General features: G+C 41.4%; 1 protein-coding gene across 2 annotated transcripts in view; it reads left to right on the top strand.

Annotated features, from left to right (window-relative positions):
* The window catches only part of LOC133122047 (zinc finger matrin-type protein 4-like), a 74,051-nt gene that overhangs the window by 20,714 nt on the left and 39,706 nt on the right, over positions 1–13,631 (top strand). For both annotated transcript variants that reach the window (XM_061231716.1, XM_061231717.1), the window contains exons 3-4: positions 4–96; positions 6,895–7,054. In XM_061231716.1, the coding sequence (XP_061087700.1) occupies positions 4–96; positions 6,895–7,054 (253 nt within the window). The remainder of the gene's footprint in view (positions 1–3; positions 97–6,894; positions 7,055–13,631) is intronic.

The following is a 13,631-nucleotide window of genomic DNA, read 5'->3' as shown; positions in this document are numbered from 1 at the left end:
CAGAGCAAGAAGCATGCCAATAAAGTGCGTCTGTTCTACATGCTACACCCCGAGGATGGGGGCCCGCCCTCCAAGAGACTGAGGCCTGACAACCCGGTAGGTTCCCCTTTTCAGGGTCCATGTCTTCTGCCCTTTACCTTTTTCAGGCTTCAGCTGGAGAGCACAGAAGTTGCCGGAGATTTAGCGGAGGTGATGAAATAGGCTCGAGGCTCTATACCAGAGATCTTCATTCCTGGTCCTGGAGAGCCGCAGGGTGTGATGGTTTTTGTTTTCGCCTTAATATCAGCAACCAATTCCGACCCAAGAAACCAAGTGAGGTGAGTTACCTGTAATTAACTGCTTTAATTGATTAAATAAAAGCCAGTGTACCCTGCGGCTCTCCAGGGTGAGGACCACTGCTCTCGACCTTTTGGTCTGAGGTCTGGACTTGGGGGGGGTTCTGAGTTTTAAGATCCGAGCTCTGGAAGCAGGTCTGGTTCCTGGACTCTGATGCAGAGAAAGTGAAAATGATGCAGATTCTCTGCAGTGTTTAGATCACTGTTTGAAAACAGATAAGATATTCAGTGAGGGGAATGAGATATTCAGAGTGAGACAGTGAGGGGCGAGATTGCGCATTCTCTGACTAATTTGTTACATGGTCTGTTCCTCAAAGAGGCTCATCCTTCCTGAATGGAGTTGGCCTTCTGCCTCTCTGCTCACCGACTCTTGTGAACTCTGAATTAAGACCTAATTAATGCCGGCTGTTTGTATTATAAAGGAGAGAGAACAAAAGGGGAAAAAATGACAAAAATACGTTTTAATACTTTCTTTTTCCTTCCATTTCTCACATTCAGTGTGTTTTAGAGATAAGAGAGAAAAAAGGGGAAAGACTCGTGCTCACATGATGATGATCTCAGTGTTTTTTCACCTCAAGGGTAATTTTCAACAGCCTTCCCCGCCTACCTCGCGCCAACCAATCCCCCCACCTCTCTGCCTGCTGCTAAGCGCCCTGGCTCATATAATTACTGATGGAATCTCCACAGAAGGGATTAATTACCCCATGAAAAATTCAGCTGCCGATAATAGGTAACTGTTGCCTTGGTCTGGCTTGGCTGCTCATTAGGAGCTCCTTAGTAGAGGAATTTTCTGCATTTATATGGAACACAGGGGGGTGTAAATCAGGCAGACTGAGTCCTCTCCTCCAGTCACCCTCTCTTGGAGATACAGTGGGGCTCTACATCCCATCAGAAAGCACTCCTCTCTTCCGGAGATTACATTTCCTGTCTCCATCCTTCTTCCTCTGCATGTGCTCCCTCTCTGTCTCTCTACCTGTCTCTCTATCTTTATTTTTTTCTCTCTCAATCTTGTGTGGGGTGCTTTTAAATGGTGGGTTGTGTGGTGGCTGGTAGGTATGTGTTGTTTAGGAGGGTGGGGGTGGGTGGGGTAGGCTATGTATTATTTTAACATGTAGGTGTGGTGAGTAGATAGCTCTCTCTCTCTCTCTCTCTCTCTCTCTCTCTCTCTCTCTCTCTCTCTCGATTCTCTCTCGATTCAATCACCCAGTAACATACAAGAGCAAATTAAGACTTTCACTAAGTGCCGCCCGGATATTCTTTTAATAATGAACTTCAGTTTTTGGTGGACTGTAGTACTTAATGCTACCGCTGAGGCATTAAGGCAGTGGGCCTCTGAAAGAAAGTAGGTTAAAGGCAAATAAGTTTTTAAAATCTTTTTTAAGCATTGGTTCCTCCTTCAACCTGCGTGACTGGGAGTTTGAAACCGAATGGCTTGTAGCAAGGATTAGATTCGGTCCTCTTCTTTATAGCCATATCCTTGCACAAAATGAAGGGTAGTGTACAGTATGTGGTAAATGTGGTAATTTTATAGCTAAATTCATTAAATCCACTGTTCCTTACCTTGAGCAATTCTAAAAAGAGTTTCTACATAGAACATTTTTTGAATGCTAAACTCCATACATTTAGCTGGTGTATACAGTGCACAATCCCTCTATTTTTTAGCTGCTAAATTTAGTCAATCTGACCTGTTGTTTTCAGGCTCCCAAGTTCCTTCAGATACCCAGGAACAGTCATGGTGTGGTTTGCCACACATTTCCACCAGTCTCCAAAAAAAGAAAGGTTACATGTTAGGTTATCTCCTGCTTGCCTGAGGGCATACAGTATATATATAGTCTCGCAGTTTCTTCAAACTGTTTCAGAGCTATAGTACCAAACTCACTCTAAGTCATTTGTTAGGTGTGCATGTAAATGAACCAAAGCGCATGCATGTGACGGACAGAGAGAGAAAAGGGGAGACCGCCATGTGCTAGAAAGAAAACGAATATGTGAATTGAGATAAAATGACTAAACAAGGTAATGAAGCTCATCCTCACCTCGATGAAAGGTGTTGGTAATGAGAAAGTATTTCCAACTGTAACCCCGCATTTTCAAAACAAGCTTACCTTCAGGGAAAGATACGATGGGGAGCATAATTAGTAACTAAAAAGTAACTTAATTTATCTGGCATCACCTGAATATTTGCATAATGTGTGTCTTTCTAAATGATATGCACTTCCCTTCTCTTTCCCGTGGGAATTACCTGATGTTTGCACCCCTCCCACCCCTGTCGCTCAAGCCTTCCTGTGATGTACAGAGCAGGATCAGAAACTTTGCTCTTCCTGTCACCCATCCGTTGTCATAGAATTACACTTTGTTATAGAAAACAGTTCCAGCAATCACGGTGAAAACCCTAAGGGAATTCTGACATATTTTGACAAACCACAAGTCTGTTTGTGTGTGTGTGTCTGCATGTGTGTGTCTGCATGTGTCTGTGTGTGTAGGTGTGAGTGTGGAATCTGTGGAACGCGCTCAAACTGAATCCAGATCTTCCTAGTTATTGTTACTTTATTAAAAACAAAATTTATTTTGAGGTTACAGTTTAATATGAACACTATTACCATTTGGTGGCACTGTTCTGTACACAAGACACACACACACACACACACACACACACACACACAAACACATGCAGCAGTTGGCTGAAAGGGAATGAGAGGTTTGTTGCATACCACTGCCCTGTGTGCCTGGTGTACAGGCCTGCCCCAAACAGAACTCTTATCTTGGTCTTTTCACTGCCCAGCCTGGAGGATTTGGGTCAGCAGCTGCTGGAAGCAGACAGTTACATAACATGAGAGGGACATGCCCCCCCCCCCCCGCTCCCCTATCCTCCATTATAAATGGTCTCATCACAGTTCCACTCAGGATTACAGTCTAAAAAGAGCAGTCTGAAAAAAGAGGGTAAGGAATACCCGTGAGCCAGGGCACACGACAGCTTCCTGGGGCCCAGGAAAAGACCATCCTACCCCGGTAATAGGAGCCTGCATACTGCCAAACCTCCTCCAACCCCCATTATACCTTAAACCTTGGCCCCTTCATCTACATGGCTCAGACAGTAAGAGCAGTCGTCTGGCAGTCGGAGGGTTGCCGGTTCGATCCCCCGCCCGGGCTGTGTCGAAGTGTCACTGAGCAAGACACCTAACCCCTAAATGCTCCTGACGAGCTGGTCGGGGCCTTGCATGGCAGCCAATCGCCGTCAGTGTGTGAGTGTGTGAGTGTGTGTATGAATGGGTGAATGGAGAAGCATCAATTGTACAGCGCTTTGGATAAAGGCGCTATATAAATGCCTGCCATTTACCATTTATCTAAGGACCCAACAGAACAAGGACCTGTCTCTTCCCCTTGTTCCTTTTTAAGGCATTGAAAGGGGTCAGCCTGGGATAAGTCTCAATGAGGGAGGTGGCAGGTACACCCCTCCATTCTGGCATTAGACGAGCCCCAGTGACCGAGCCTACCTCATGCCATGACTCACAGCCTAATGAGGCGTCTAGCACTTCTGATAGGCTGAAACTAAATAAGATAAATTACACTGTAGGTCGTTGTATTCATCATTATTAAGCATCGGCCATGCATTAAGTGCTGTTTACTCGCTGTTATTTCAGTGAACCAGCACTTTATTCGGTTGCTGATTGCTACTGTAGATTGCAGACTTTTGTGTTACATTGATTTTTTTCCTCGGCATATTCAAATTGTAATTGTAAACTGAATGTGTATACAGTATAAAGCAGTAATAACATTAACAGATCCCTCAGGCTCTGGTTAGACAAACTGTACCATGTGGGGATTGGGGGGGATCCTATCTCTCAGAACATCCCAGTCCCCTGGTTGTAGTGGGATGTACCATTTTGCACACAACACTCAATCTGGCATCCAAACATGCGTGGGATATATTTTCTGTAGCAGAAACATAATTCCCAGACAGAGCTTCCTGTAAAATATCCCAGATACTGTAGTCCTTTCATGATTTATTAAGGACAGTGCTGTTCTTCAAGTAGTATTTTCAGTTTGTACTCTGCAGGGCTGTTGGGAAATGGAGGCGCGGCAGTGAAAGAGAGAGCTTTGACATGTTCTACTTTTGGCACCGAATCATTACATCAGAAGACCAAAACATCTCATTTTATCTGAGATAGGAGCTGAGCCACAAAGTCCAAGCCCATAAAATAGCATGTTAGTGCTACTGAATGGCGTTATGCCATCATCCATTGTATATCCTGTTGACATATCTCTAATCAAAGTAACTCTTGTACAGTATACACACAATCTCCTGTGTCCTTTGTTGCACTTCACCGTGCTTTTACTAGAGAACTAGCCAAACTGACCCTGCTACATGTACAGTTTATAGCCAGCCTTTGAATTTTACTCAGCGCTGACAGCTCCTACTCCGCAGCGGTTCCACGTGGTCGGCCCTCCACTGGCCTGGGGAAGTAGGCCAGCGGTGTACTTGGGGCCTGGGTTGCCAGATGAATCCCAGTGTGATTCGCTTCATGCCAGGACCTAGCATGACCTGGCAGGTCTGAACAGGAGAGAAAGTTTTAGACTTGCTCAGACTGAGGAGAAATTGCGAGAAATGCAAATGAGTTAAAGCAAACAGAACTGATCACACCACAGTAAATGTATTGTATTGCACAGTAAGATGTATTTTTAACAGAGAGACAAATATAGTTTATTTAAAAAATTTGGTTTTCAACTTTGGTTGATTCCATTGAATCATTAATAAAGCACACTACACATGTTGGGAAACACAGCTTATGTCAATAACTGTATTAATTTTTTAGTTTGCAGCATTTTTTGTGCACATTTATTAAGGGTGCCAATAATTCTTGAGCCCACTGTATACATTTACTTGTAATCTTTGAGAGTTTCTCTTGATGCATTCAAATGGAGTAAAGCATGTGTTGTCTGCCCCAGGGATACTGAGTCCGCTTCACAGTGGAGGGAGTCAGGTTTTGTCTGATGGCTTCTTCTGGTGCAGTAGGACGATGCCATGGTTTGTGGGCTGTTTTTATCATTTATTTTTACTTCTGGCTATTCTCCTTCTGAGAAAACGGCACATCTTTCCCAATACCAGGCAAAAGCTAGTCTTCCTTACCTTAGCTTTATTCTTTTTCTTTTTTTACTGTTTTTACATCACACATTCCTCCTGTTTATGTTTGTTTATACATTGTGTGTGCCAGTTACAGTACTTTCCCTAAAGGCAGCAAGATATTTGTATCCAAACATTGCGGTTTGATTCAGAATTGAAGCCAGTTATTGGCAGCGCCCTGCTGGATGAATAATGGCCAGGAACAAGTTGGAAACAGGAAACAGAACTTGCTGGCACTGCTCGCTCAGAATGGACCAGTTCCTCTGCTTCAGGGCTCACAATGAGCCCAAATGCCTTGCAAAGGCCAGATCTAGTATAAAATGGACCAATAATATGATTTGTCTTTCCTTCTTGTGTGTGTGCATATGTGTGTGTGCGTTTGCACCACTTTGATGGAGGACATTTTGTTTACTGCTTAACATTGAGATATCAGTAGATGCACTGAAGGAATGAAGAATTAGACTTTCTACTAATGCGTAGTAATATGTAATAACAGGTGGTGGGGTGCTCAGCTTGTGTATGGAGTTCATGGAGGTTGTATACTGCCTCCTGGTGGGCTGTGAATACAATTCACTTCATATTCACAGTATGCATTCCTATAAAAACATTTTAATACAATTCTCATTAATAAAAATGTACAATGAAATGAAAAACTGTCAGAATATGATCTAAGAATGTGATCTAAGTGACTTTGACCATGGAATGATTTTTGGTGCCAGACAGGGTGGTTTGAGTATCTCAGAAAGTACTGTTCTCCTGGGATTTTCACACACAACAGTTTCTACAGTTAGCAGAGAATGGTGTGAAAAACCATTGTGCGCATCTCTGAGCACATAATGCTTCAAACCTGTAATTGGATAGGCTACAGCAGCAGAAGACAAATAAGTCTAAAAAATAAATCTAATAAATATCCAATAATGTGCTCACTGAATGTTGCCATTATTGAGTTTTCATTCAATTTCCTTTTCCATTGTGCAATGGTATATTTTTAAAACTAGAACCCATACTGGAAATGTAGTTAAGTAGAGTTTGACTTTTTTCCTCATTAACTGGAAGACTGTTGAGCTGATGTGGGTGTATTCATTGTCAGCTGATACTCTTTGTTAAAAGGAACCAATTTTTGGTTTTGACTAATGCTGCAAGTTGCCACATGAACAGAAGAAAATATTTTTCATTAATTCTCTTGCTCACTTGAATTATTTCAATCCCTGGGCTTTCGCTCTGCAAATATAGTTTTCAAATCTTTCTTGTTTTTTGTGCCAGGAAAAGTCTTCTTTTTTCTTTTCTATTTTTCACCCATTTAATGGTTTTTACAGAACTAGCCCTGCTGTGGCCGCATTTTATCGAATCCTTTCTACTGTTTGACCTGTGTGCCATTTCACCCCCCCCCCCCCCCCCCCCCCCCCCCTTCCGCCAAACACTGTCCCCACCTCTCTCCAGGACAGCGATGAGACCGAAGTGGACCGGAACAAGTGCTGTACCCTGTGCAACATGTTCTTCACCTCCGCCATTGTGGCTCAGTCACACTACCAGGGCAAGACTCACGCCAAGAGGATCCGACTGGTCCTGGGGGAGCCGCCAAGCATTCCCCCTCTAACAGGTGCCGCTCCACGCTGCAGGCACAGCAAATGCAGATAGAAACACACATACACACACGCCCACACACACACACATACACACACACCCACACACACACACCTACACACATGGACACACACACACACACACCTACACACACGTCCACACACACACACCTACACACACGCCCACACACACACACCTACACACACGCCTACACACACACACCTACACACATGCCCACACACACACACCTACACACACGCCCACACACACACACCTACACACATGGACACACACACACACACCTACACACACGTCCACACACACACACCTACACACATGGACACACACACATACACACACATGGATACACATACATACACACATGCATATACACACACATACACTCACTCTCACACACACATACACACACTCTCACACACACATACACACACTCTCACACACACACACACACACACACACACACACACTCTCACACACACATACACACACGCCCACACACACACCTACACACACATACACACACTCACACACACACATACACACTCTCTCACACATGGATACACATACACTCTCTCACACACACACATAATATTCTGTTGCCGGTAAGCGCTATTTTCAAAGAGGCTGCTTGACATACACGAGAAGCCGGCCGGCTCTGTTCTTGGACATCATGCTGCAAATGATGCATATATTTACTGGACTTTAACATTTAAAGTGTGAAACTATCACCAGGGGCAGGTGCGCTGAAAACCATACTGGGAAGTACAGTTCCAAGCGCTTGAAGTGTCCACATATCTGTTTCATTTATATGTCATTTATATATTAACTGCAACATCAGTACAACTCATAACCTTTCACTGTTCTTTGCACTGCATCAGTGTATTTGGGCTTGGAGCGATAGGGACTAAATTCATCATCAGATTCATACATACATTACATACTCTTCTTGAAAGTCGTCAAATGCGCATGCCATGTTTCACTGTGAAAAAGAGGTAGTACACAAACTGGCTAGGTTATTATAGTATGTATGTATAGTATAATATACATAGTATAGTATAGTATGTTTTTGCTTCAGTATTACTGTGAATGGGGGCCAGGGACTGTGGTTGAAGAAAAGCATTTGAACTCCCCATCCATTCTGCACACTGATGAAATTTGCATTTCTTTTTGAAATACTGCCTCTTGAGAGAGGGCGTGGCAGAGACAGTGACACAAAATGCATCACTCAGGTAGATATTTCCTTGGATGGGTGACGAATATGTAGAAGACTATTATGTTGTAAATTTTGACATTTCTGAGGACAGAAAAATTAGCATCAAGGGCTCATTTTAGAGTGAAGGTGCCCTTTAAAATTTGTTTATGTCTTTATATAAAAAATCGTGCTGGAATACAGCTTGTTTTTTAGAACTGGGGTAGTTAAACATACTTTTTTAGTGAATTAGGTGCACCTGATGCCACAAGATGCCATAAAATGAGTGGCTTGAGTCTAGGTAAATGTGTTTTCTCTTTGTGATGTAAATTGGCGCAATGGGAATTCAGGCAGCATGGGTTTGAATTTGAATTTGAAAGCTTTAGTCGCAACGAAGATGCTGCAGTGCTCTCTTTGAACCCATCTCCCTACCCTCTAAAACACACACACACATAGTACACACACACACAGGACACACACACACACACACACATACACACAGTTGCAAATCTACACACATGCACACACAATCAGTCTTACACCCATGCTCATGCACACATGCGCATACACACCCTCATGCACACATACACTCAGTGAGCACTTTATTAGGTATTTATTTGATTTATTTATACGTGCACATGCAATCAGTCTCATACAGTTTATATACACAAGCTCATAAAATCATACCCCTATAGACATACACATACACAGTCTGTACATGCATACGCTGTTACTATTCTACACATGCACATGCAATTGTACACACATGCTATCACAGCCTTACAGACATGCACAAATAATTACAATCCTACACACGCATATAGATACATGTGCACACACACAAGCTTACTGTATATAGAAACAGAAAAAACACATGCAAGTACGCTTACACACGCTTACACACAAATACTTACTGTAAAAATACCTCAACACACACACAATGATTCAGTTTTGTGCCCAGTGAGGCCCTCTGCACCATGACAAAGGCAGTAAATCATGGTAGGAGCCTACTGGGCAGAGCAACTTTACTATGTGGATATTGACCAGTACCCTGGATATGAGATGTGGAAAGAGAGAGGAAGGGGGTTTGGTTTTTTGGCAGGTATGTTGAAGGAGGTGTATAAGGGGATCAATATTCACAATTTCAGCCTTAGGTGATTTTAACATATCCTTCTTAAAAGGGTGATAAGGGTCCTTTGTATGTTTCATCGGAAATGGTCGTAGTAATGGGCCAGGAAAATACAAATGTTGTGACCCTTTTGTCAAGGAAACCTAAAGTCAGGATGGATGGTCAGATATAAAATAACCAGGACCACGAGCACCATAGTCAGCAATTGCTTGATGCCCAATTTCTCCTATTGTGTCTAACAAAAGTTTATTTCTGTAAATATCTACCTTGCTTGTGTTATTTGTTTTCTCTCTTCACGCTCACAACATTACATATTTTGACACTGTGCTGAAATTCTTGAATAATTCAAAATATAAAATTGGAACATGCCATCTTTCTGGCCAATAAAACTATTTTCACAGACAGAGATGCAGAGTCAGCAGTTTTCTTTGACAGCTCTGACATCACTGTGGCCAAGAGGGAAATCATAAAAGTCTCAATTCTATTGGACAGAGAGACCGAGAAGGGGGAATTGATTCCAGCCCATTAATTGGCCGAATGTTATGAGTGGACCATGGCTGGAGGTGGTAAAATGTACAGCTACTCTGTTGGACTAGCTTGGTGTATTCTCAGAAATGTAGTGGCTCATAAACTAGCCCTGGGTCAAATACGTAATTGTTTTGGATTCAATTACTTTTTGTGTATTGGAACCTATGAAATACTCTCAGAAACTGCAAACTCTGCCGCCTGGTCCTTTTTGTGTAAACACCATGGCAAGTTCTGGAGTCGACCATAGTGTAAATTATAATTGCATAAAAATACTAAACAAGTCAGACCTTTTAGTCACTTTATTTAAAAAATATCACTTATGATACAGCTCTTAGAAGGGGAGGCTCTAAGAGTAACTATTTATAAGGCACCTTTCACACATAGAAATCCGAGTCAAAGTTCTATACAATATATATGTAGTATTACAGAACAACGGAATACTTTTAATAAATATATATACAAATGTATAAATATTATAAATGTAAATTCTTAATTATTTATTTATTCTGGAATAATTTAAATGTATAGACAATATAATTAAGTGCAATAAGAAGCAATAGATTAAATTTAAAAAAATGCAAGCCAATCTAGTCAATAAAGGTGAATTGGAAATAAAAGCAAAACTAAACAGGATTAAAAATAAGAAACTGCATAGACCTTTTGGCTATAAGCCTGAGTGAAAAGGTGTTTTTTTAATACCATTTGAGCCTTTCTCTAATATTGACTGTCAGTGTTTCACAGTTTTCTGATAAAACAGAAAATAGCTTCTTCAATCTTTTTGTACATAACCTTTTTCCGCTGAACAAACAACTGAATGATCTAAAGGCTTGAGTTGGAACTTGAAAGAATAATCAGAAATGTAAGATAGTGCTCAACCATTTAGAGCATCATAAACAAGTGAAAGGGCCTTCGAATCAGTTGGAAAAGGTATGGGCAGATAATGTAATGCAGATGTTGCATTTCATTGCCGTGGTTCTGGTTAATAGTCGAGCTGCAGCGTTCTGAATAATTTGTAGTTTTTAATGTTATTTTAGGCTGACCAATAAAAAGGGCATTCCAGTAGTCCACCAGGCTTTATATAAAAGCACTTTTAAGCCTCTCTCAGTTTTGCTGTCTTTAAAAGGGTCATTGGCTATATCTCTTCAATGAAAGAAAGCAGTCTTAATAATGCATTTGATTTGCAGAGAGTTTTTCCTTGGGGATTTCAGAGCAATGGACATTTTGGCTAGGGGGATAAGAAGCTATGTAAAAGGCTGCTAGTAGAGAAGTTAAGACAGGTAGCATTTGTGGGAGGGGGATATGGTGGCCTAAAAGCTCATCATAAAAAGTGGGGTTTGGCTTGTCTGAGGTGGCTGAAGGGGCAGCTACAGTGAAAGCAAAGCTATCCATGGTGCTGTGTCGGATGAGGAACTGGTCGGTACTATTTTGTCGGAGGTTGTGGGTTGCAACTTGGGTCCGAATCAAACATGATTTCTCACTTCCAGTTTTGTCTGTAGAGCCTCTCTTTGATTTGAGGTTAACTAAAAGTACCCGTGTCTTATCTTAATCCTTAAAATGATCATTGTTTAATTAAATCCATTTGTACCAGTTATTCATAGTTTTCATGTCAAATGTGCTGTTGCATTGTTATACACTGAGGCGTTCTAATTCACAATAAAGAACGGCTCATTGTGTTTTATTTATTCATTTGTTTCTTCAACATTTCACTTATTTACTTTATAATGGAAAAAACACTTATTTAATTACTTATTTTGCTTATTACATGACTAAATCTAGCTTGAATACAGTTTTAGGTATTGTCTATCCAAACAAGGGCTGATTGTGTTTTATTTATGATGCATTACAAGGAAGAATCAGCACCCACTAAACTCTCACACCCTGTATCATTCCATTTCTCTCTGTCTTTCTCTCCCTCCCTCTATTTCTTTATCTCTCTCTCTCTCTCTCTCTCTCTCTCTCTCTCTCTCTCCTGACTGGATGCATAGTGGAGAGAACATAGCACATGGTATAAGAGAGGGGAAAATGCTATTAGCTCCAGCTGTATAAAGTAATTTATCATCAGGGAAATAGTGAACATTTTTTTTTGTGGTGGTGCTTGTTGAAATCAATGCACTGCCTTGTTTTGTTGGGGGGGGTCTATATTTGAAATTCACAACAATATTTTTTGATGAATTCATACACTATATCAGACTTTTTTATAACTTATTAAGTCCTCTGCTGCTGTATCCTATCCACTTCGAGGTTTGACGCTTTGGATGTTCAGAGAGGCTCTTCTGCATACCACTGGGAGTTTTTGAGATACTCAAACTCTGACACCAACAATCATTCCATGGTCAAAGTCACTTAGATCGCATTTTTTCCCTGTCCCGAAGGCTGATGTGAACATTAACTGAAGCTGCTGACCCATATCTACATGATTGTATGCATTACACTGCTGCCACAAAATTGGCTGATTAGATAATCGCATGAATAAGTAGGTGTTCAGGTGTTCCTAATAAAGTGCTCAGGGAGTTTATGTCCCATAGCAAGCAGACCTTTACACAAGCTGAAACCCCCCTCTGAGAGACCCTGGTCCAGGGCAGGTCTGTTAACCCAAGCCTTAACCCCAGTGGGTTTTCTACGTTCATCCCTCATCCACATTATTGGTAATTATACACCGCTGTCTCACCTGCTATGATCTTTCAGCTCAAGTTCTCCAAGGCCTTCCATTAACATTAATGTGCCAGTGCCAATTACCCTAATTTTATATCCATTTGCATGTTTGCCAGGTGACATTTGTTATGACAAATTGATTATAGTCTGGATGTAACTCTCTGAAACATTCATTCTACTGCTCATACTGTAATTATCTGTCATTTACTCCACTGTGATGCCATATTCTTTATTCACATTCTTTATTACTGTACATTGTTTCTTTTTAACTCCATGTTTGGATACACTAATGATCTCCAAAGCATATGATATGTCTATATGTCATATAATATCATGAATCTTGCCAAGTAAAATTCATGATAATCCTGTTTCGTGACTACACAGTGATCAAAAGAAGTGTTGTTTTGAATTTGAGCTGTTTGAACATTTCATAGAATGGTGCAGATACTATACAACTTATGGTAAAAAGCTGATATTACATCTCATTTTGTAGTTAGTTGTGGAGTTGAAATCTCCGTTATAAAGGTGCTGTCTTACGCCACCATTGACATTTTAAAAATAAATAGTCTTTTTTTAAGGAAGAAAAAAAGCTCTTCTAAACACTCCACCCATTTATGGCTGAATATTAGGCAGGTTTCTGCAAGAACCAATGAAGATGTTTCCTTCTATTAAAAAAGCATGCGAGTCAAATCTAGGCCAGACCCAGCCCTGCCATCCCATTATACTTGCAAAGGACTGGAAGATGTGGTTATGGCTGTGTGACTACTAATTTAGTGGGCAATGGGAATAATTCTGTTACATGGTCTAGAGGTCCCATCGGATACTCCAGTGATGGTAGTTACTACGGTACTTCTCAGAAATCTTCTCATTCAGTCTACTGAGGGGCCATGTTGTGAAGTTTCACGGAACTGTCTGTCTCCGCCGTGATGGCAGTTTTCTAGCCCAAAACAACCACGAAACCTCCATACTCCTCAAACTCGTGGGACTGCATCAACTCTTTCTACTGCATGGTCCCTTCTGTGTTTTACACCTTCTCCCAGTCAGCTTGCCTTATCAGAGAGACTTTTTCCCACT

Source organism: Conger conger, chromosome 2 (genome assembly GCF_963514075.1).
Source record: "Conger conger chromosome 2, fConCon1.1, whole genome shotgun sequence".
In the NCBI taxonomy this organism is placed as follows: Eukaryota; Metazoa; Chordata; class Actinopteri; order Anguilliformes; family Congridae; genus Conger; species Conger conger.
The sequence above is the reverse complement of the archived record's forward strand: the minus strand, read 5'-3'. Positions and strand labels throughout refer to the sequence as shown.